General features: G+C 38.3%; 1 protein-coding gene across 1 annotated transcript in view; it reads left to right on the top strand.

The window, feature by feature from the left end:
- The window catches only part of MAN1A1 (mannosidase alpha class 1A member 1), a 178024-nt gene that overhangs the window by 94282 nt on the left and 61422 nt on the right, over positions 1-22320 (top strand). Inside the window, exon 6 of the mRNA XM_032157907.2 lies at positions 14096-14190. Coding sequence (XP_032013798.1) covers positions 14096-14190 — 95 coding nt within the window. The remainder of the gene's footprint in view (positions 1-14095; positions 14191-22320) is intronic.

Genomic DNA, 22320 nt, shown 5'->3' with positions numbered 1-22320 from the left:
TTTTGATTTGCATTTCTCTGATGGCCAGTGATGATGAGCATTTCTTCATGTGTTTTTCGGCTGCATAAATGTCTTCTTTTGAGAAGTGTCTGTTCATGTCCTCTGCCCACTTTTTGATGGGGTTGTTTGTTTTTTTCTTGTAAATTTGTTTGAGTTCATTGTAGATTCTGGATATTAGCCCTTTGTCAGATGAGTAGGTTGCAAAAATTTTCTCCCATTCTGTAGGTTGCCTGTTCACTCTGATGATAGTTTCTTTTGCTGTGCAGAAGCTCTTTAGTTTAATGAGATCCCATTTGTCGATTTTTGCTTTTGTTGCCATTGCTTTTGGTGTTTTAGACATGAAGTCCTTGCCCACGCCTATGTCCTGAATGGTATTGCCTAGGTTTTCTTGTAGGATTTTAATGGTTTTAGGTCTAACATATAAGTCTTTAATCCATCTTGAATTAATTTTTGTATAAGGTGTAAGGAAGGGATCCAGTTTCAGCTTTGTACATATGGCTAGCCAGTTTTCCCAGCACCATTTATTAAATAGGGAATCCTTTCCCCATTTCTTGTTTTTGTCAGGTTTGTCAAAGATCAGATAGTTGTAGCTATGCGGCATCATTTCTGAGGGCTCTGTTCTGTTCCATTGATCTATGTCTCTGTTGTGGTACCAGTACCATGCTGTTTTGGTTACTGTAGCCTTGTAGTATAGTTTAAAGTCAGGTAGCGTGATGCCTCCAGCTTTGTTCTTTTGGCTTAGGATTGACTTGGCGATGCGGGCTCTTTTTTGGTTCCATATGAACTTTAAAGTAGTTTTTTCCAATTCTGTGAAGAAAGTCATTGGTAGCTTGATGGGGATGGCATTGAATCTATAAATTACCTTGGGCAGTATGGCCATTTTCATGATATTGACTCCTCCAACCCATGAGCATGGAATGTTCTTCCATTTGTTTGTATCCTCTTTTATTTCATTGAGCAGTGGTTTGTAGTTCTCCTTGAAGAGGTCCTTCACATCCCTTGTAAGTTGGATTCCTAGGTATTTTATTCTCTTTGAAGCAATTGTGAACGGGAGTTCACTCATGATTTGGCTCTCTGTTTGTCTGTTATTGGTGTACAAGAATGCTTGTGATTTTTGTACATTAATTTTGTATCCTGAGACTTTGCTGAAGTTGCTAATCAGCTTAAGGAGATTTTGGGCTGAGACAATGGGGTTTTCTAGATATACAATCATGCCATCTGCAAACAGGGACAATTTTAATTCCTCTTTTCCTAATTGAATACCCTTTATTTCCTTCTTCTGCCTGATTGCTCTGGCCACTTCCTTACACCTTATACAAAAATTAATTCAAGGGGGGTGGAGCCAAGATGGCCGAATAGGAACAGCTCCGGTCTCCAGCTCCCAGCCCCAGCGACACAGAAGACGGATGATTTCTGCATTTCTGCTTGAGGTACCGGTTTCATCTCACTAGGGAGTGCCTAACAGTGGGTGCAGGACAGTCGGTGAAGCGCACTGTGCGCGAGCCGAAGCAGGGCGAGGCATTACCTCACTCGGGAAGCGCAAGGGGTCAGGGAGTTCCCTTTCCTAGTCAAAGAAAGGGGAAACAGACGGCACCTGGAATATCGGGTCAGTCCCACCCCAATACTGCGCTTTTCCAACGGGCCTGGAAAACGGCACACTAGGAGATTGTGTCCCGCACCTGGCTCGGAGGGTCCTGTGCCCACGGAGTCTCGCTGATTGCTAGCACAGCAGTCTGAGATCAAGCGGCAAGGCAGCAGCGAGGCTGGGGGAGGGGCGCCCGCCATTGCCCAGGCTTGCTTAGGTAAACAAAGCAGCCAGGAAGCTCGAACTGGGTGGAGCCCACCACAGCTCAAGGAGGCCTGCCTGCCTCTATAGGCTCCACCTCTGGGGGCAGGGCACAGACAAACAAAAACTCAGCAAGAACCTCCACAGACTTAAAGGTCCCTGTCTGACTGACAGCTTTGAAGAGAGTAGTGGTTCTCCCAGCACGCAGCTGGAGATCTGAGAACGGACAGACTGCCTCCTAAAGTGGGTCCCTCACCCCTGAGCAGCCTAACTGGGAGGCACCCCCCCAGTAGGGACAGACTGACACCTCATTCAACCGGGTACTCCTCTGAGACAAAACTTTCAGAGGAACTATCAGACAGCTGAATTTGTGGTCTCACGAAAATCCGCTGTTCTGCAGCCACCGCTGCTGACACCCAGCCAAACAGGGTCTGGAGTGGACCTCTAGTAAACTCCAACAGACCTGCAGCTGAGGGTCCTGTCTGGTAGAAGGAAAACTAACAAACAGAAAGGACATCCACACCAAAAACCCATCTGTACATCACCATCATCAAAGACCAAAAGTAGATAAAACCACAAAGATGGGGAAAAAACAGAACAAAAAAACTGGAAACTCTAAAAAACAGAGCACCTCTCCTCCTCCAAAGGAACGCAGTTCCTCACCAGCAACGGAACAAAGCTGGATGGAGGATGACTTTGATGAGTTGAGAGAAGAAGGCTTCAGACGATCAAACTACTCTGAGCTACGAGAGGAAATTCAAAACAATAGCAAAGAAGTTAAAAACTTTGAAAAAATATTAGAAGAATGGATAACTAGAATAACCAATGGAGAGAAGGGCTTAAAGGAGCTGATGGAGCTGAAAGCCAAGTTTCGAGAACTACGCGAAGATTGCAGAAGCCTCAGTAGCAGATGCGATCAACTGGAAGAAAGGGTATCGCTGATGGAAGATGAAATGAATGAAATGAAGAGAGAAGGGAAGTTTAGAGAAAAAAGAATAAAAAGAAATGAACAAAGCCTCCGAGAAATTTGGGACTATGTGAAAAGACCAAACCTACGTCTGATTGGTGTACCTGAAAATGATGGGGAGAATGGAACCAAGTTGGAAAACACTCTGCAAGATATTATCCAGGAGAACTTCCCCAATCTAGCAAGGCAGGCCAGCATTCAGATTCAGGAAATACAGAGAACGCCACAAAGATACTCCTCGAGAAGGGCAACTCCAAGACACATAATTGTCAGATTCACCAAAGTTGAAATGAAGGAAAAAATGTTAAGGGCAGCCAGAGAGAAAGGTCGGGTTACCCACAAAGGGAAGCCCATCAGACTAACAGCTGATCTCTCAGCAGAAACTCTACAAGCCAGAAGAGAGTGGGGGCCGATATTCAACATTCTTAAAGAAAAGAATTTTCAACCCAGAATTTGCTATCCCGCCAAACTAAGCTTCATAAGTGAAGGAGAAACAAAATACTTTACAGACAAGCAAACGCTGAGTGATTTTGTCACCACCAGGCCTGCCCTAAAAGAGCTCCTGAAGGAAGCACTAAACATGGAAAGGAACAACCGGTACCAGCCACTGCAAAAACATGCCAAATTGTAAAGACCATGGAGGCTAGGAAGAAACAATAGCAACTAACGAGCAAAATAACCAACTAACATCATAATGACAGGATCGGATTCACACATAACAATATTAACGTTAAATGTAAATGGGCTAAATGCCCCAATCAAAAGACACAGACTGGCAAACTGGATAAGGAGTCAGGACCCATCAGTGTGCTGTATTCAGGAAACCCATCTCACGTGCAGAGACACACATAGACTCAAAATAAAGGGATGGAGGAAGATCTACCAAGCAAATGGAAAACAAAAAAAGGCAGGGGTTGCAATCCTAGTCTCTGATAAAATAGACTTTAAACCAACAAAGATCAAAAGAGACAAAGAAGGCCATTACATAATGGTAAAGGGATCAATTCAACAAGAAGAGCTAACTATCCTAAATATATATGCACCCAACACAGGAGCACCCAGATTCATAAAGCAAGTCCTCAGTGACCTACAAAGGGACTTAAACTCCCACACAATAATAATGGGAGATTTTAACACCCCACTGTCAACATTAGACAGATCAACGAGACAGAAAGTTAACAAGGATATCCAGGAATTGAACTCAGCTCTACATAAAGTGGACCTAATAGACATCTACAGAACTCTCCACCCCAAGTCAACAGAATATACATTTTTTTCAGCACCACACCACACCTATTCCAAAATTGACCACATAGTTGGAAGTAAAGCTCTCCTCAGCAAATGTAAAAGAACAGAAATTATAACAAACTGTCTCTCAGACCACAGTGCAATCAAACTAGAACTCAGGATTAAGAAATTCACTCAAAACCGCTCAACTACATGGAAACTGAACAACCTGCTCCTGAATGACTATTGGGTACATAATGAAATGAAGGCAGAAATAAAGATGTTCTTTGAAACCAACGAGAACAAAGATACAACATACCAGAATCTCTGGGACACATTCAAAGCAGTGTGTAGAGGGAAATTTATAGCACTAAATGCCCACAAGAGAAAGCAGGAAAGATCCAAAATTGACACCCTAACATCACAATTAAAAGAGCTAGAAAAGCAAGAGCAAACACATTCAAAAGCTAGCAGAAAGCTAGAAATAACTAAAATCAGAGCAGAACTGAAGGAAATAGAGACACAAAAAACCCTTCAAAAAATTAATGAATCCAGGAGCTGGTTTTTTGAGAAGATCAACAAAATTGATGGACCGCTAGCAAGACTAATAAAGAAGAAAAGAGAGAAGAATCAAATAGATGCAATAAAAAACGAAAAAGGGGATATCACCACCGATCCCACAGAAATACAATCTACCATCAGAGAATACTACAAACACCTCTATGCAAATAAACTAGAAAATCTAGAAGAAATGGATAAATTCCTTGACAAATACACCCTCCCAAGACTAAACCAGGAAGAAGTTGAATCTCTGAATAGACCAATAACAGGTTCTGAAATTGTGGCAATAATCAATAGCTTACCAACCAAAAAGAGTCCAGGACCTGACGGATTCACAGCTGAATTCTACCAGAGGTACAAGGAGGAACTGGTACCATTCCTTCTGAAACTATTCCAATCGATAGAAAAAGAGGGAATCCTCCCTAACACATTTTATGAAGCCAGCATCGTCCTGATACCAAAACCTGGCAGAGACATAACCAAAAAAGAGAATTTCAGACCAATATCCTTGATGAACATTGATGCAAAAATCCTCAATAAAATACTGGCAAACCGAATCCAGCAGCACATCAAAAAGCTTATCCACCATGATCAAGTGGGCTTCATCCCTGGGATGCAAGGCTGGTTCAACATACGCAAATCAATAAATGTAATCCAGCATATAAACAGAACCAAAGACAAAAACCACATGATTATCTCAATAGATGCAGAAAAGGCCTTTGACAAAATTCAACAACCCTTCATGCTAAAAACTCTCAATAAATTAGGTATTGATGGGACGTATCTCAAGATAATAAGAGCTATCTATGACAAACCCACAGCCAATATCATACTGAATGGGCAAAAACTGGAAGCATTCCCTCTGAAAACTGGCACAAGACAGGGATGCCCTCTCTCACCGCTCCTATTCAACATAGTGCTGGAAGTTCTGGCCAGAGCAATCAGGCAGGAGAAGGAAATAAAGGGTATTCAATTAGGAAAAGAGGAAGTCAAATTGTCCCTGTTTGCAGATGACATGATTGTATATCTAGAAAACCCCATTGTCTCAGCCCAAAATCTCCTTAAGCTGATTAGCAACTTTAGCAGAGTCTCAGGATACAAAATTAATGTACAAAAATCACAAGCATTCTTGTACACTAATAACAGACAAACAGAGAGCCAAATCATGAGTGAACTCCCATTCACAATTGCTTCAAAGAGAATAAAATACCTAGGAATCCAACTTACAAGGGATGTGAAGGACCTCTTCAAGGAGAACTACAAACCACTGCTCAATGAAATCAAAGAGGATACAAACAAATGGAAGAACATTCCATGCTCATGGGTTGGAAGAATCAATATCGTGAAAATGGCCATACTGCCCAAGGTCATTTATAGATTCAATGCCATCCCCATCAAGCTACCAATGACTTTCTTCACAGAATTGGAAAAAACTACTTTAAAGTTCATATGGAACCAAAAAAGAGCCCGCATCACCAAGTCAATCCTAAGCCAAAAGAACAAAGCTGGAGGCATCACGCTACCTGACTTTAAACTATACTACAAGGCTACAGTAACCAAAACAGCATGGTACTGGTACCACAACAGAGACATAGATCAATGGAACAGAACAGAGCCCTCAGAAATGATGCCGCATAGCTACAACTATCTGATCTTTGACAAACCTGACAAAAACAAGAAATGGGGAAAGGATTCCCTATTTAATAAATGGTGCTGGGAAAACTGGCTAGCCGTATGTAGAAAGCTGCACACATAACAATATTAACTTTAAATGTAGATGGGCTAAATGCTCCAATTAAAAGACACACTGGCAAATTGGATAAAGAGTCAAGACCCATCAGTGTGTTGTATTCAGGAAACCCGTCTCACGTGCAGAGACACACATAGGCTCAAAATAAAGGGATGATGGGGAAGATCTACCAAGCAAATGGAAAACAAAAAAAAGTTGTTTTTTAAAAAATGAAGTTTGTAATGAAATTTGACAAATACAACACATAATTTTTTTTAATTTAAAACTTCGGTTTTAGGTTTTGATCAATTACAGAAACAGAATGAGAAGAAAGAGACAGTGAAAGAAAGATGTGTGCCCACAGGGAGAGTCCCTCTGGATCAAAAGGATCACCCGTCTCTGAGATGACAGGAAGCTGGTATTTACTTGGGTGTAGCTGGCAGTAAACCATCCCACATCAGAGCATTTAACTAGGAGAATAGACCCTGTCTGAAGTTCAGTTTCCTCATCTGTATATCATATTATGGAGCTAGATAACCATTGATGTCCCTTCCAGCTCTAAGTTTCTGCTGGATTAGTTATTTTTACATATCTTTATTCTGATATTTCAGTCTTTCAAGGGTCTACTCTGAAAAGCCAGAATAGCTTAATAAGTATTTACTGGTTTAATGATTGATTTTGGCCCATATTATGTGCAAGTTTATCAACTCAACTAACAGTATATGGGTTATTTTAGTTATTTGCAGCTGAAGATATTTATTGTGTCTATGGCATCTTGTGCTGAAAGCTTTATGTAGTGAAAATGAGTAATAGGTAAACTATACTTGTACTAATGGTGAATTAGTGTTTGATCTTTTAATGGTGAAGTTTTCAACATGAGCATTTGAAGAAAGGCTTTGATATTGATTGTGCATTTCAAACTGAAGTATGTCTGAACTGAAAATATTTCCTTCCAAAGCCATCTGTTCTTATTCATTTCTTTTTTTCCTTATTCTTTGCTCTGGCATGTATATATTCCTGTATAGTTGTTTAGGGAACTGCAAACTAGAAAGGCAAAGAAAACCATATGTCTTGTTTACAGCCTTATCTGATACTATCTGTCACGGTAAAGTAAAAAGATAAATGTGTTTATTTGATAGATTTTAAATTTTGAAGTTTTTAAACCATTGATCAAAAACAGCAATAAGACTGATGATGATGTTACTTAAGTGTAATGAAAAGATATAGTTTTCATGTACTTATTTTGAAATTCTTAACTTTAGACTATAAAAGTTTTTATTTAAAGTTATTTGTTAGTTACGTGCTTAAAAGAACTGTTTCGTCATATTTTACTACCCTTCTTTCAGCAAGTTACATTGTTTTGACTTTTGCTGTGAGTGTAATCAGAATCCCTAGAATGCAAAATCTTTTAGAAAATTCTTATTGGATCATAAGATGTCTGCCCATCCCAAACTGATTGCTAGTTGTACAAAAACCATATTTTCTTTTAGTGGACATTAAAAAATATCTTCTATTAGCAAGGATTACATTTTATGAACTGTAATTTTTCACCTGGCTCTGTTAGCTTTATATAAAGTCCTCCCCACCAAATAGAGGTACCAGCAAACACCAGAAACCAAGATTGGTGAAGAATTGGTTGGCAAATTAATATTTCCTGTCTTCAAAAAATGATATTTGTCTTGCTTTTTTCCCAGTCACATTTTAGTACTAGTTTTGTGGCTTCTGAGTACTTATTTTTCCAGTGATAAATCAAAAATAGAAATGATCAGCCTTACTCTCCCTTTTTTTTCTGGGGAAATTGAGAACCAGAAGAGTTAACTGATCAGTTCAGGCCTCACATGGAAACGGTAGTACAGCCAGTCCGAGGACCTGGGTCCGGGGCTCTCTCCATCATGCCTATCCCCATTTGAAGTAGCACTAAAGTACCATTTAGTGTACTTTTTGTAATAATTTGCTTTTTAGCACATCATCTAATATGTGCTACTTAAAACTTAATTGCCCTTTAGAATGATTTGTGATATGCCTCCTTCGTTCTCTCAACAATTTTAATTTTACAAGCTAGTTTTATTACAAGCTCACCAGTTTAGGTAGAAGGATGTTCTCTTTTAGAATCTGGATTCTTCCTCCAGTAACCTCATCAGAGCTCAGGAGGAGATAACAAATCAAACATTGAGAATTGAAGTTGATTCAGTCTCATGTATGATTTGATTAAAGCATCAATGAGCTAATTAATATTTTTATCTAAAAATATTTTGTAATTGTGCCCAAGGTTGAGACTCTAGAATACTGGAGATAATTATTTTCAGACAGTAGCAACTAGTGGAGTGGGGTGGAGCACTTTGCAAACAATATAATATGAATGGCTTCTTATTACAATGCCCCAGGTATGTTCTTAGGTTGATGCAAAAGTAGTTGTGGTTTTGGACCATGAATTTTAAATCATTATAACTAGGCTAAGCACATCTTTATTAATCAAAATAGGAACCATTATAATCAACGCATTTTTGCCAACAAGACATAAGTTTGTTTATTCCTGTAGTGTACAAATCTGTCCTTTGGGATTCGACAAACTCTTGGAAAGCATTTTCTGCATCCTTCTGGTTGTGGAAATGTCTTCCCTGCAAAAAGTTGTCGAGATGCTTGAATAAGTGGTAATGGGTTGGAAAGAGGTCAAGTGAATGTGGCAGATGAGACAAAACTTCATAGCCCAATTTGTTCAACTTTTGAAGCAGTTTTGCAACATGCAGTCGGGCGTTGTCATGGAGAATTGGGCCCTTTCTGTTGACTAATGCCAGCTGCAGGCATTGCAGTTTTGTTTGCATCTTACTGATTTGCTGAGCGTACTTCTCAGATATAATGGTTTCACCAGGGTTCAGAAAGCTGTAGTGTGTCTGACCGGCAGCAGACCACCAAACAGTGACCATTACCTTTTTTTGGTGCAGATTTGGCTTTGGGAAGTGCTTTGGAGGTTCTTCTTGGTGCATCCACTGAGCTGGTCATCACTGGTTGTCATATAAAATCCATTTTTTGTCGCACGTCACAATCCGAGAAATGGTTCATTATTATTGTGTAGAATAAGAGAAGAAGACACTTCAAAACGACTATTTTTTTTTATGTTCACTCAGCTCATGAGGCACCCACTTAGCCAGTTTTTTCACCTTTCCAACTTGCTTCAAATGCAAAATGACCATAGAATGATAAACGTCCAGTTCTGTGGCAACTTCCGATGTAGTTGTAAGAGGATCAGCTTTGATGATTGGTCTCAGTTGGTCATTACCAACTTCCCATGGCTGGCCACTATGCTTCTCATGTTCAAGGCTCTCATCTCCTTTGCAAAACTTACTGTTTTTATTTTTTATTTTTTGAGACAAGAGTCTCACTTTGTCACCAGGCTGGAGAGCTGTGACACGATCTCGGCGCACTGCAACCTCCGCCTCCCGGGTTCAAACAATTCTCCTGCCTCAGCCTCCCAAGTAGCTGGGACAACAGCCATGCGCCACCACGCCCAGCTAATTTTTGTATTTTTAGTAGAGACGGGGTTTCACCATGTTGGCCAGGATAATCTCGATCTCTTGACTTCATGATCCACCCGCCTCCACCTCCCAAAGTGCTGGGATTACAGGCATGAGCCCCCGCGCCCGGCCCCAAAACTTCTTGAATCAAGACTGCACTGTATGTTTGTTAGCAATTCCTGGGCCAAATGTGTTGTTGATGTTGTAGGTTGTCTCCGCTGCTTTACCACCCATTTTGAACTCAAATAAGAAAATCACTCGAATTTGCTTTTTGTCTAACATCATTTCTATAGTCTAAAATGAACATAAAATAAACAAGTAATAATTCGTTAGGAAAAAAATTAATAAAGCAAGAAATGCCCATTAAAATTATATGTAACATAACCACATTTAAGAATGTATTCCAATATCAAACGGCCAATTCCAACAATGCAAAAACCACAATTACTTTTGTACTCACCTAATAATTAATCTTACATTGATTCATTTATTTATTAAATGAACATTTATTGAGTGCCAGCTGCTTCCATACCCTTGTTGAGATCATATCTAGTGGAGTTATCAAACAATAAACAAGCAAAAAAAATAATTAAGACATGATAAATAATGGAAAAGAAACAAGGTGATATAATAAATAAGGATGGCCAATTTTGTGTAGGGTGGTTAGGAAAAGACCTCTCAAGGGGACATTTACGCAGATTCCTGAAGGTAAGAATGAGCGAGGCATGCAGAGGGCTCAGGAAAGAGCATTGCAGGCAGAGGAAACTGCAAGTGCAAAAACCCCGATATGGGAAGGGGCCACTGTTCCTGTCTGTTAACTGAGAATATTAATATCTTCCTGCCTACTACTCATAGGAGCCCTGTGGTGATATCAGTAAGTTTAAATAAAAAATAACTTAATCTGGGTTAGATCTGTATAATAGGCAGTGAAGGAGAAACTGGAGTCTTTCTCTCTACTTCTAGGAAGAAAAATTATTGGGGGATGTGAGAGAAAACACACAATAAAATGTTCAGAGATCTCTCTCTTGCCTTCTGTATCTTGATTTAAAGATCTGTATCAAAGACTGCATTGTATGGTACTAGTTATCAGTGTGGGAGTTCACAGAAGGCAAAGATCTTGACCTGGAGTCTTGGCCTGGACTTGACTTTGGCCTTAAAGAATAGGTAAATTTGAATCAGCCAAAAGGAGGCAGAAAGAGTGATTTAAAATGAGAGAATGTGTAAATAAAGTTGCTAAGATGGACTGAACATGAATAAGTACTTAAGACCATGAAGACTCAAAAGCTGGAGCTGGAGCCAGAGCCAGACGGACAGAAAATAATTGAAGAGTCTGATTCATAGAGGTGGTTGAACAGTCAGTAGAGCAGATTTGACCCGATGTTAGACAACAGAGGAAGTCATTATCATTTCTTGAACAAGAAAATTGTGTGGTAGAAAGAGAAAGTTGATAACGTAAATACAGATTAATGGAAATGAGGAAAAATTATTAATGGAAATAAGGAAACAAGCAGGCTAGATAGGAAGACCTTCTTTTTTTCTAATCATACATTTCATTGTACCTGGCAATGAGAACATGGCCTATGCTCCTATCAGAGAATGAACTGCATACAAGACATTGCAGATGAGTTAACAGTGATACTTGGTGACTGACGGGGGCAGTAAATCAAAAAGCAAAATGCCTGTTCACTGGAGTCCAAGGGACTGACTAGAAAATAATGTCAGTAATAGAGCTGGGGAAGTTTGCCCAGGATATTAAATGATTAATTCCATGTTGGACATGTTAAGTTTCAGAAAACAACAAGACACCCAAATTGTGATGTGTGTACACAGGTAGAAGTACTGAACTAGACCTAAAATAGAAGGTTGAATTTGAGAATGCAAATAGGTGATGAGAACTGAAGCCTTAGCTCTTGAGAATGCACGCACATGATTAAAAGTGTGTGTATGTCGGGGAAGAGGCAGGTGGGAGTAACTGACATGCACGCGTGTGCACGCGCACACACACACACACACACAGAGAGAACAAGAGAGAGGAGTCTGAATAAGTAGAAGGCACCAAAACAACAGTTGGATAAAAGCCATTTTCTTGAGGAAATACCATAATTATTATCACCATAAAAGCTACAACTACCTGTTAGTGTTTACTGTGTGTCTTAAAGTCTTTAAATATAATAACTTATTATTTCTTTCCACAGCCTTTAAAAAAGTAAATGCTGTTGTTATCTCCATTGTACAGATGAGGAAGCTTAGGACAGAGAAATTAGGCAAGTTGTACAAGATTGCCCAGTTTGGAGAAGCGGAGCTGAGATTTAAGCACAGGCATTGTGCTTCAAAGCCCTCAACTCCTGTGCCATATGGTTATATCCAACTTGGTGTTTTAATTACATGGTTTGACTTCGATCTTATGTAAGTTTCTTGAAAAGGAGTTAATTAACAGTTTTTAAAAGTTGGGTAGAAACCAGAAAGTCAACAGATGGCTGGGCAGTGATTGGATAAATCATTGTAGCAGAAGACAACATGAAATTTCTCTAGGGTAAGGTAGAGAAAGGGAAAGAAGAATATACCCTTTGCTCTACTTTTTTTTCTCCTCTCCATACACTACAAGTTATTGATACAGGAAATTGTCGCCTTTGACAAGAGTTACAATAATTTGTGGAGAAAATGGCACCTCTGTTTTTTAGCATTTTCTATATACTACAAATGTATTTCATTATTGGTATACAAGGAATGTCAGTTTATCTAAATTGGCTGTCAATCAAAGTCATTTCTTTATTGACTTCCACTACTAAATGAGAGTTAGATTCCAAAAGATCTGTGGTATGCATAAGGAAAATTTTAAATTAAAAAAAAAATTTTTTTTTAAGATTCCGAAGGATAGGGCTTGGGAAGTAGCCTCAACGTTGGTGTTACTGGATTACCTTCAGTCGGGGAGCCCAAGTGCCTGGATGTCTCAGTGGAGAGGCTCAGGACTTAGAGCAGGAGTTAGACACTGAAGCCCTTCCCTCTGGAGAAGCCACACGTGACGTCTTTGTTGATTGCTTTAGTGAATGCTTCCCTGGTGGCTGACAGAGAACTTTGCCTCTATTTTCCATGCTCTTCACGGCTCCTCCAGCCTCTCTCACTTCTTCCTTGTTTGAGGAGGAAATGGTACACTTCCAGTCCACCATGCTCAGTCATACGGCTTAAAGGAGAGGGGACCAGATTCCTGCTTGGTGCCACAACTATAGCAGCCCTTTCTTCAGTAAATAAGCTAGTGCTTTTCTTTGGACCTAAAACTGAGGATGGATATCATCTAAATAATCTTCCTAAAATGCAGTTCTGCACACTAGACTTTCATTATTTTTCCATTCTAACCAGAATAAAAGTTTTAGCCTCACATTTGTGGCCCTCCATGTTATGGCCTGAGCTGTGGATGCCTGACCTCATTTACCAGTATCCCCTTTTTGTCAGGCAGGCTGCCCAATTCCCTGTTTATTCTGTAGGGCCCCACTTGCCTTCTTCTGTGGGGAGGAGGCTGATCCCTCAGGGATTCCCTCTTTACTTTCCAATCTTCCCTCCAGTCTGTGGTATTATCGGCCCCAGTTCAATGCTGCATACAGTTCTCATCTAAATGCCATCTCCAGCATACAGTCTCACTGAACTTACCTAGTATTTTATCTACAGCTCTCATTATATCTGTGTTCTAGATATTTATATGCATATAATTATCTTCCCTAGTAAACTCTGGGCAGACTCTGTACCTAATTTAACTTAGTATTTTTTATATCACTTACACTTAACATCAGAGAAAGTTAAAGCTGCAAGGGCTGAGGAGACACACAGACCTGTGATAATGTCTTTTTCAAACTTCTCCTTTCTCTGTGCTCTAGTAATAATAGTGCTGAAGGTGGGATAGACCAGATCTCCTGGTTCTCAGTCTGGGTCTTATCTTCCAACAACAGTGGTTCTCCCACTGGTTTGCACATTGAAAGCACCTGGCATCGCCTGTGATGCTTTTAAAATCCTGATCCAGAAGCTTACAACCATAGAAATTAGAATCTCAAGAGTAAGATGTTCACATCAGTAGCATCCAAATCTCCCCACATGATTCTAATGAGCAACCAAGATTGGGAATAAATATCCCCCAGTATGATGGCCCCTGGACCATTGTTGCTTTACTGGGTAATTCTGTTAATTTGGTAAACTTTTTGTCAGATATTAAAGTAGAAAATATTAAAATATTAAAGTAGAAAAGTGGTAACTATTAGATAATAGTATACTACATCTTGTTTTGCTTGCAACAGTAGCTTACAGTTAACTGTTTGACTTTTCAGATTTTTCGAAAGAAAGCAGTGGAACTTGGGGTAAAATTGCTACCTGCATTTCATACTCCCTCTGGAATACCTTGGGCATTGCTGAATATGAAAAGGTAAAACTCTTCATTTTCAACAACATGTTTTAAGGTGAAATATTCCAGATTGTTGCCTAATAAGTATACATTAGATAGATAATTACTTGTATGATACTGGTGACTAACAGACTCCACTGGGAGTCTTGAGATCTGTCTTTTCTTTGGCAACTATTAGCTTTTCAGTGTTCCATAGCCTCAGATGTGTCCCCATTGTGGGATGGCATGACCTCAGCAGAGTCATTCAGGCCAGACACGATTGGAGGTTTACGCTGTTTCATAGTGACATTGCATCATGATACTGTCTCTCTCCATAAATACCAAAAGAATCCCATTATCTTTTAATTGTCATCAAAGCATTTCACTTCCAAAGAAGCAAATTCCTAAGAACCTTTATTTAAGTTCAGCTACTGGTCAGATATACGGCAGAAATACGATATTTGGCCTAATGAGATCCCCCATAAAAGGAGCTGGTATAATGGAGACTGGGAGCACCTGTGGTTACCCAGCCCCCAGTTGTAAGAAGGGAAGGCAGCCGATGCACTCACCCAGATCAATCCAACCTTCTCATCCTCTTTGGTGGAGAACCCTGATATGCCAAGTTCTTGAGAATGTGGCCCCAATTGGAAAAGACATACACACACACACACACACACATCCCAGGCTGAACAGACTTTCTGGTGTTCTCCCAGAGAGTAGTTGGAGTTTTCATAACTTAAGCATTTCATTAATAAACAATTTTGTCTTAAGCTTCCTTCTTAACGCCTTCCTGCCCATAAGTTATTAATTGCCTGTACCTCTCTGTGATAATGATGAGACAGTGATGATAGCTATTATTGTCACTGTAAAATGTGATGGGCTCTTTACTCCTCTTACCACGTGTTATCCTCACAACAACCCAGTAAGCTCAATGCTATTATCTCCATTTTATTAATAGGAAGCTCTAGTCACAGAGATATTAATTAATTTACCTAATATCATACAGTAAGTAAATGGTAGAACTAGAATGTGTACTTAGATGTCTGTACGCACATCGATGAATATGTACAAATGAAACAGCTTTCTGGTTTAGAAACACCAAGAGAATGCATAGCATGGTTTGGCAAGATTAATGCACATTTCTTCCTAATTATTTATTTTAGTGACATTCTGTCCAAATAGTAATCATAAAACCATGAAATTAATCATTGTTTATTTTATTTTTCCCTTAACAAATTTGTGAGATGCCATGCTTTAGTTTCATTTGTATATTATATATCTATACCTTGAAATCATCCTGTACCTATCTATAGGTGTGGGGAGTGGGGTGGGGAGAGTTCACACCTCTGGGCCATGTTAAACTGAGATATTAATAGTTCTCTATGGTAGAATGTGATGCCTCAGGATCTGTTCTTCCTTTAAGGGTCCTCAGGCTTTCTCTGTCAGCTTGAAGATCATACGTGTGCTGTAGGGCCTTAATGCGGGGGTGGCTCTGAGCTTGGCTTGGAAGCAGCTTGGTTTGTGTTTGGAGGCCCATGAGTATTTGACTCCTGTAGACCTTCTTTCTTACCTTTTATGTCTTCAGAATTTGTATTTATAGGTAGTATTCTGACCAAGATACTATTCTCTTACCTAAAACAAGATCTGGTCACAAAAGCACTGTGCACAATTAACTCATTTTTTTCCCTACTGAGAAAAGTGTTATGGACATAGTAGTACACTAAACTAATTGGTTATCAAGAGACCTGAATCTAGGTCTTTACAGCTACTCGAGGTTTGTCTTTGCAGCAGTCATTTAAACTCTCTTGGCTAATTTGTAACCAGAAAGGTAGGTGAATTCAATAGTTACTTTGTGAACATTTTGGGGTTCACAGACCACTTTCAGATTCCGATGAACATATCCCTCTCATAAAATGCATATTCCTGACTACATGGATTTTTACACAATTTCCAAAAGCTAACAGTACAATGGAAGCCCACCAATGACCCCCAGTTTACAGTCCTAGAGCAGATGATCACTCCAGCCTTCTCTTAAATTCTGTGAAGCTAGTTTCTCTTGTTTCCTGGAAGGTAATGAAATTGGAGAAAGGCCTACTAAATCTAATAGAGGTGCGGGCTACATCTTTGCAAAAGTCGAGTTCATTTTTATGAGATGCTGATATTACTTAATTAGTTCTGGCCTCCCTTGAAATAAGCATAAGAAATTGGAATTCAAAATATGCTATTTTGAAGTATATTTAACTGTACTGTTTTTTTTTAACTGCCAAGTGGATTTTTCCTTAGTTAAATCTATCCTTAGTGTACCATGGAGATATTTTTCAGTACATAAATACTTCATTTATTAAATTACTAAATCTTCTAGTATCTATCATACCTATGTCTGTCAAGAACTTGTTAACCAGGGCGTTCAAATTTTTTATAAGACTTCATTTTGCACGGTATTTTACATTAGAACTTATTTAATTTCAGAGATTACAGAAAAATTGCATGTGGTGAAAAATAATGTGTCATTTTCATTTATGTATTCGCTGATGTTTTGAAGTTAAACTGGATGAAATTGAGCAACCGTTTGGCAGCTGATAAAAGTAATTTCTTCTTGGCAACATGCATGAATTTTTAATTATATATTGTATCCACTCTCAATCCCATTTACTAAATACCAGTGACTTACCCAAATTCACACAATAAGCACTGGCAAAATTAATAGTGATATTAGTTCACTAAAATTCCCTCTGTTCCTTTGCCTAATCAAGTACACTCCTTGAATCAGCTGTACTTCCAGCTGTGAGGCTGATTTATCATCTTACAAGTTTTCCTGTAGGGCAAGAAGCAACATTTCATAATTATCTACAATATTATTTTTCAAAGTGTGCTGTTGGTGTCACTTCTACGTATATACTGTTTTGCAAATCACTTTATTTTCACAGTATGGGCCAAGGTATAGGGAACAGCTGGCCTAGAGCTGCTTTCCTAGTTTTGGAAGGCTGTCACCAGCAAAAGTTTCAAAGGAGTGGGGAAACATATCTGGCAAAATCATATTTTCTTAATTACCTTCTCAGAATAAGAGAATATAGAAAGCTGCCCAGGAGAAGAAAAAAGGGGGGCTTAAAGATGCTTTTTAGACTAGCTGTGCATTCATTGTTGACTGGCTTTGAAACTCTTGGCAAGAATTACCACTGGAGAGACACTGAATGTGCTGGCTGTAATATAATTCTGCTCTTCCCTCTCAATTTTGAAAATAGTTTTGAATGTGTCTCTTTGTCAACATCTATATGTTAACAACACTGTGAACTTACTGGTATTATCTGTTCACATTCCTCTGGTATTCTCGTTATTGCCTAAAGATAATTGGTTTCTTTACCTTTTCTTTGTCAAAACTAAGCATTTATTTGAGTCTCTGCTGTGATAAAGATTTCTTACTAAGTCCTGGGAAGAGTTTCTACTTCTCTTCACTTTATTCAAGAAGATAACGGACATGTTCTTTCCCTCAGGGGACTCACAGCCTGATTGGTAAAGCAGAATTTATTTTTCTGTGTTATATACTCACACATGTAATTGACAAACCTAAGATGGACCAAGGAGAGATAATAAGTACTCACCAGGTTGAATGTAAAGCAAGCAGCATTTTGAATTGGAAAGGTTTATGTATTTGGAGACAAAACATCAATAAGTCAAGTTGTATTTCAGTATTTATGCAAGCTGAATATATGCAGAGAACCTAAATAATTTACTCATATACTACATTAGGAACTCTATCCCAAAAGCGGTTCAGAAAAAAAAATTTTTTAATTGTCTTTTCTGCCACATCTATTATAAATTCTTAATTCGGTAAGAATTCTTAATTCAATAGATTCTGAAATTGTGATTTAATGGAAAGTACTCATTTGATAACCTAGATGCTATGCACAGTTCCTCACTAGACTAACATGTTTCCTTCACCAATACGATCATAGAATGAGAATGCATAAGTTACATACCTCTGCTAAAAGAAAATCATTGCCTTTCTAATATTAGGTTTTGGTAGAACTCAATTTCTCTAATGTGAAAATGTCAAAGTTTGGTGTCTATTCTTGTTATTACTATTAGCAAGAGGCCTATGCTTTTTCTTCTCCAACCTGAAGCAGAAAATTACCTCTGTGATTTGTAAAATCAGGCATTTCACCATTTCTGTATTTCCAAAGGTAATTCAAGTCTAGGTAGGGTAGACTTAGATTTTGGGTTTTTTTAAGTGTGTTCTTAAAATAATGTAGTTAATGTTCCCATTATTCATTTCTATCACAGGGCATACAGTCTGGGCATTCCTAATAATTATTCTGTCTTTCTTGATAAATGAGTTAGTTTTAGCTATACACTATTTTATCACTTCTATGTGTGGATTTTTCTGACACCTGCTTGGTGTTACATTAAGTTAGTAGAGCTGTCTACGATGTATGCTTTTATTGCACACCATGAAGGCATGTGTAGGAAATGACTGATCTTCATTCAGATTCTCATTAGCCATTGAGGTGATGAATGAGGCACAACCCCTCACCTGTTTTATTTCCTGCTTTGTAAAGCTTTATTTACTGACTATTCTAATTATCTGATGAAAATACATACGATGTCATTAGTTACATTACAGTTTATATTATTATAATTAAATTGCAGATTGCTCTACTTTAACTGAAATAGGGCTTTAATTAAGAATAGTACATAGCTGCCTGTCTTCTAATAGTGAAAGATTATCCTAGGGAAGCATGTAATGTGTATATTTTAAGAAAAGGTGATAGCCCCCTTGTTGGGTTTATTAATACTTTGGTGGTATAAAATGTTTAAATATTACATTATAGTTGGTTAATTTTAATAAGCACAAACTACGAAAGATGTTTTCCTGTATCTCCCTATGTTTTTACTTGACAATTAAAGCATAAATTTCTGCATTATTAAATTTGCTAACAGTTTTTTAAAGTTCCTGGTTTCAGATTTGAAAGAAGTATATTTTCAAATGAAGCAGAATACAATTCCGTACTTTAATATAATAGGAATAATATGAAAATATCATAAACAGATTTTTGAACATAAGATCAAATTGATTTAATGGTGTTAGTATTCTATGAGGCAAAAATATTGCTTAATTGTCCTAAAAATGTTCTGTAGTAGCGATATAAGCCTGAGTATAAAATCAGAGCTCCATCTTACACTTTGTTTTATTTATATACTTTATGGATCTGTTAAGAAGTCAGAGACAAGTTTAGCAACTGTAGAAAAGTTTTTTAAAAAGAAGTTACAGTCTTTCCAAGTATTTTAAGTTAACCTTCTTTATGGTTTCTTTTTCTTCCCCCAGTTGGATTTTTTTTTAATATTGGGTTTCCCACTTCCTTCTTTTATCTATTTTAATTCATTTGGCCATTTGTAGTCTTCTGGAAATAGTAATCAACAATACTTTTAAGATCTTAATAGTGGTATGTACAGTTATTAATGTCAAACAGTAGAATATTATTACCATAGTTAAAGCTGCTGTTAGCAGTCTGTCTCTGGAAAATTCAGTTAACTATCTGCATTTATCTTTTCAGAAGTAAAATTAAAATAATAGCAATAATAATACCTATCTTGACCTCATAAGGCTTTTATGGAAATCTGTTTAGTTAGTGTGCAGAAGGAGGTTAAACCTTGCAGAGTGCCATGAAACAGATGGACATTGGAATTTTTCTTAATTTATGGTTCTATTCTCAATATTTCATTATGACAGTATATACGAATGTGGTATATGATAAAATAGTATATATCTAGAATTGACTAACTTGGTTCTATGTCCTTTTATGGTAGTATTTCATTTTTAAGCCATCAGTGCTCCTGACCTGTTCAAGCTCGAGTTGTATTTTCCCCTGGCAGAAAAGAGATGATAGAACCAATTGGATGTGTGGAGAGAATGTCTCAGTGTGGTTTATGTAGGATAGTGGTGGCTCCATGCTCAAGCTTTTATTATTTTTTAAATTATTTGGGATCCAACCTATAGGATTAAAACTAAATTTGCTCCCTAAAATTATATTTATTAGTGAATTATATACTAGAAACTAGAACTGTTCAGCCGATTAGGTTTTAAAAGGATGTGAGGCAATCCAGGGTTATGGTCTTATCCCAAGTCTTACATGCTAGCTAGTGCCTAATTAATGTGGTGCAAACCCAGTCTATGAAAGTGTGTGTGTGTGTGTATGTGTGTGTGCGTGTCTGCTATAAATAGCCACATAGCCCTGTTTCCCAGTTCTTGGACTGTTCTGCTCAGGGTCTAACTGTTCTGGTTGCTTTATATCAGCAATTCTCAACTTTCCCATGCCTTAGAATAACTGGGATTCATATATATATACACACACACACACATACACACACATACATACATACATACATACATATAATTGCTGCCTTCGTCTTTCCCCTTCCCCCAGTCTGTTTCAGTTGATTTGGGGATAAAATCCTGGCATTTTTTAAAAACCTCCCAGGGCATTCTAATATTCAGCTAGGGTCAAGAATCATTGTTTTAAATCCAGAATTTATATGCTGAGGATAGCTTTATTTCTCATCTCAGTTGCATTTGAAAACGTTTCCCTATTCACTCATGGTCAATTTAATTACTGAAATTTTAAAATCCTAGAAAATTACTTTGAAAATACCCAGCTTTAATAGAACAGTGCTTCTCAAACTTTAGAATGTATAAGAATTGCCAGGAGAGATCATTAAAACATACATTGCTGGATCATAAACAGAGCCTGATTCTGTAGGTATTTAGTAATGTTTGTTAATTTGCTTTTCTAACCAGATTCCAGCTGATGGGGAAGCTACTGCTGCTGCTGCTGCTGCTTGCCCAATGACCACACTTTGAGAACCACTGTAATAAGAAATGACTGAGCCATCAGAGCCATGTAGTTAAATCTCAGAGCCGTTCAGTGAGGCAGCCAGGTCCACTGTTGGGGAAGCAGGAGTGGGGCCTGTGTTATGTTTCTATCATTAGTTTACTTTCATTAATAGTTACACACAGTTTCCACTTTAAGCAGTTTGTTGCTTCTTCTGGAAAGCAGCCAATTCCAGGCAGTAATTACCCAAACAGAGTTTGCATGTCCTTTTTCCCCTTGTACGTTTTTTTTAATCCAGTGAGACTAGAAAGTAAACTTTAGGCGTTTTTAGCATAGAGGGGAAAAAAATAAGCATTTTTAATTTGAAACTTCTGGGTTACTGTTTAAAAGTAAAGCTGTTTCCATAAAGTCACACTTGCAGCTTCAGGCAAAGTGGCTTTACTATAAACAGCTGGTAACCTGGCCCTGTCCCTAAGGGTAGTGCGAAGAATGAGGCAGAATCAGGGATGATGAGCAGGAGGGAATAGAGGTCTCTTCTGTGATCATTTAATCCTCTCACCAAACTTTGGATCACTACAGCTCTGCCAGGCACTCAGTACCTTGACCAAACTAAGGACATTTATTTATTGCAAGTGGACAGTTAAGGATAGCAACACTTAATTTAAATGTACTTTGTGTATAGCCCCCTTTATGGAGACATTAGGGACAAGCAAGTCTGAACAAAGGATGCTTTGATATTCTTAGTCATGCATTGTGAGGCAGTAGGAGTTTGAAGAACCTCAGGATGCCTGAACAGTTTCCTTTCTTCCCACCTCTCTGGTCATAATTGAAGTTAACACTCAGGTAAATGGGTTTTTTAAGTGTCTTTTATTCTCTGAAGGAAGGAGCAGACCATATCTGCCTCTGAACACAGGCTGTAGCGGTCCTCATTTCTTCTGCACCCCACCCTCCCGCCTTTTCCGTGAATTCCCATCTGCTCAGGCTCCTGCTGTGTTTCTGATAGGGCAAGAGCAGGAAATTGACATAAATGGAATGACCAGGTTCACGTTTTACTCAACAATAAATTAGATATTTTAAAATATTTTGCTATACTTTCAGAAGGTTCTACATTTTAAGGGTAAATTGTAGCATATGAATAATTAAAGTGCAGAAATTTATCCAAGGTGACGTGTAGAGAATTTAGAGGCAGTTTATCCCGAGAGTTGCTTAAATCCCTTTTTAAATGACGTGTATGTGGGAAGTCTGTTAAGAGGGCTTCCTCACCCTTCAATTTTGGGCAAATAGAACCTTGGTTCAAAGCAGATGGGACTGGATTCTTAAATATGACCACTACTTTTCCTATAGC

The sequence above is a fragment of the Hylobates moloch genome, unplaced genomic scaffold (assembly GCF_009828535.3).
Source record: "Hylobates moloch isolate HMO894 unplaced genomic scaffold, HMol_V3 SCAFFOLD_2, whole genome shotgun sequence".
Taxonomy (NCBI): domain Eukaryota; kingdom Metazoa; phylum Chordata; class Mammalia; order Primates; family Hylobatidae; genus Hylobates; species Hylobates moloch.
The sequence above is the reverse complement of the archived record's forward strand: the minus strand, read 5'-3'. Positions and strand labels throughout refer to the sequence as shown.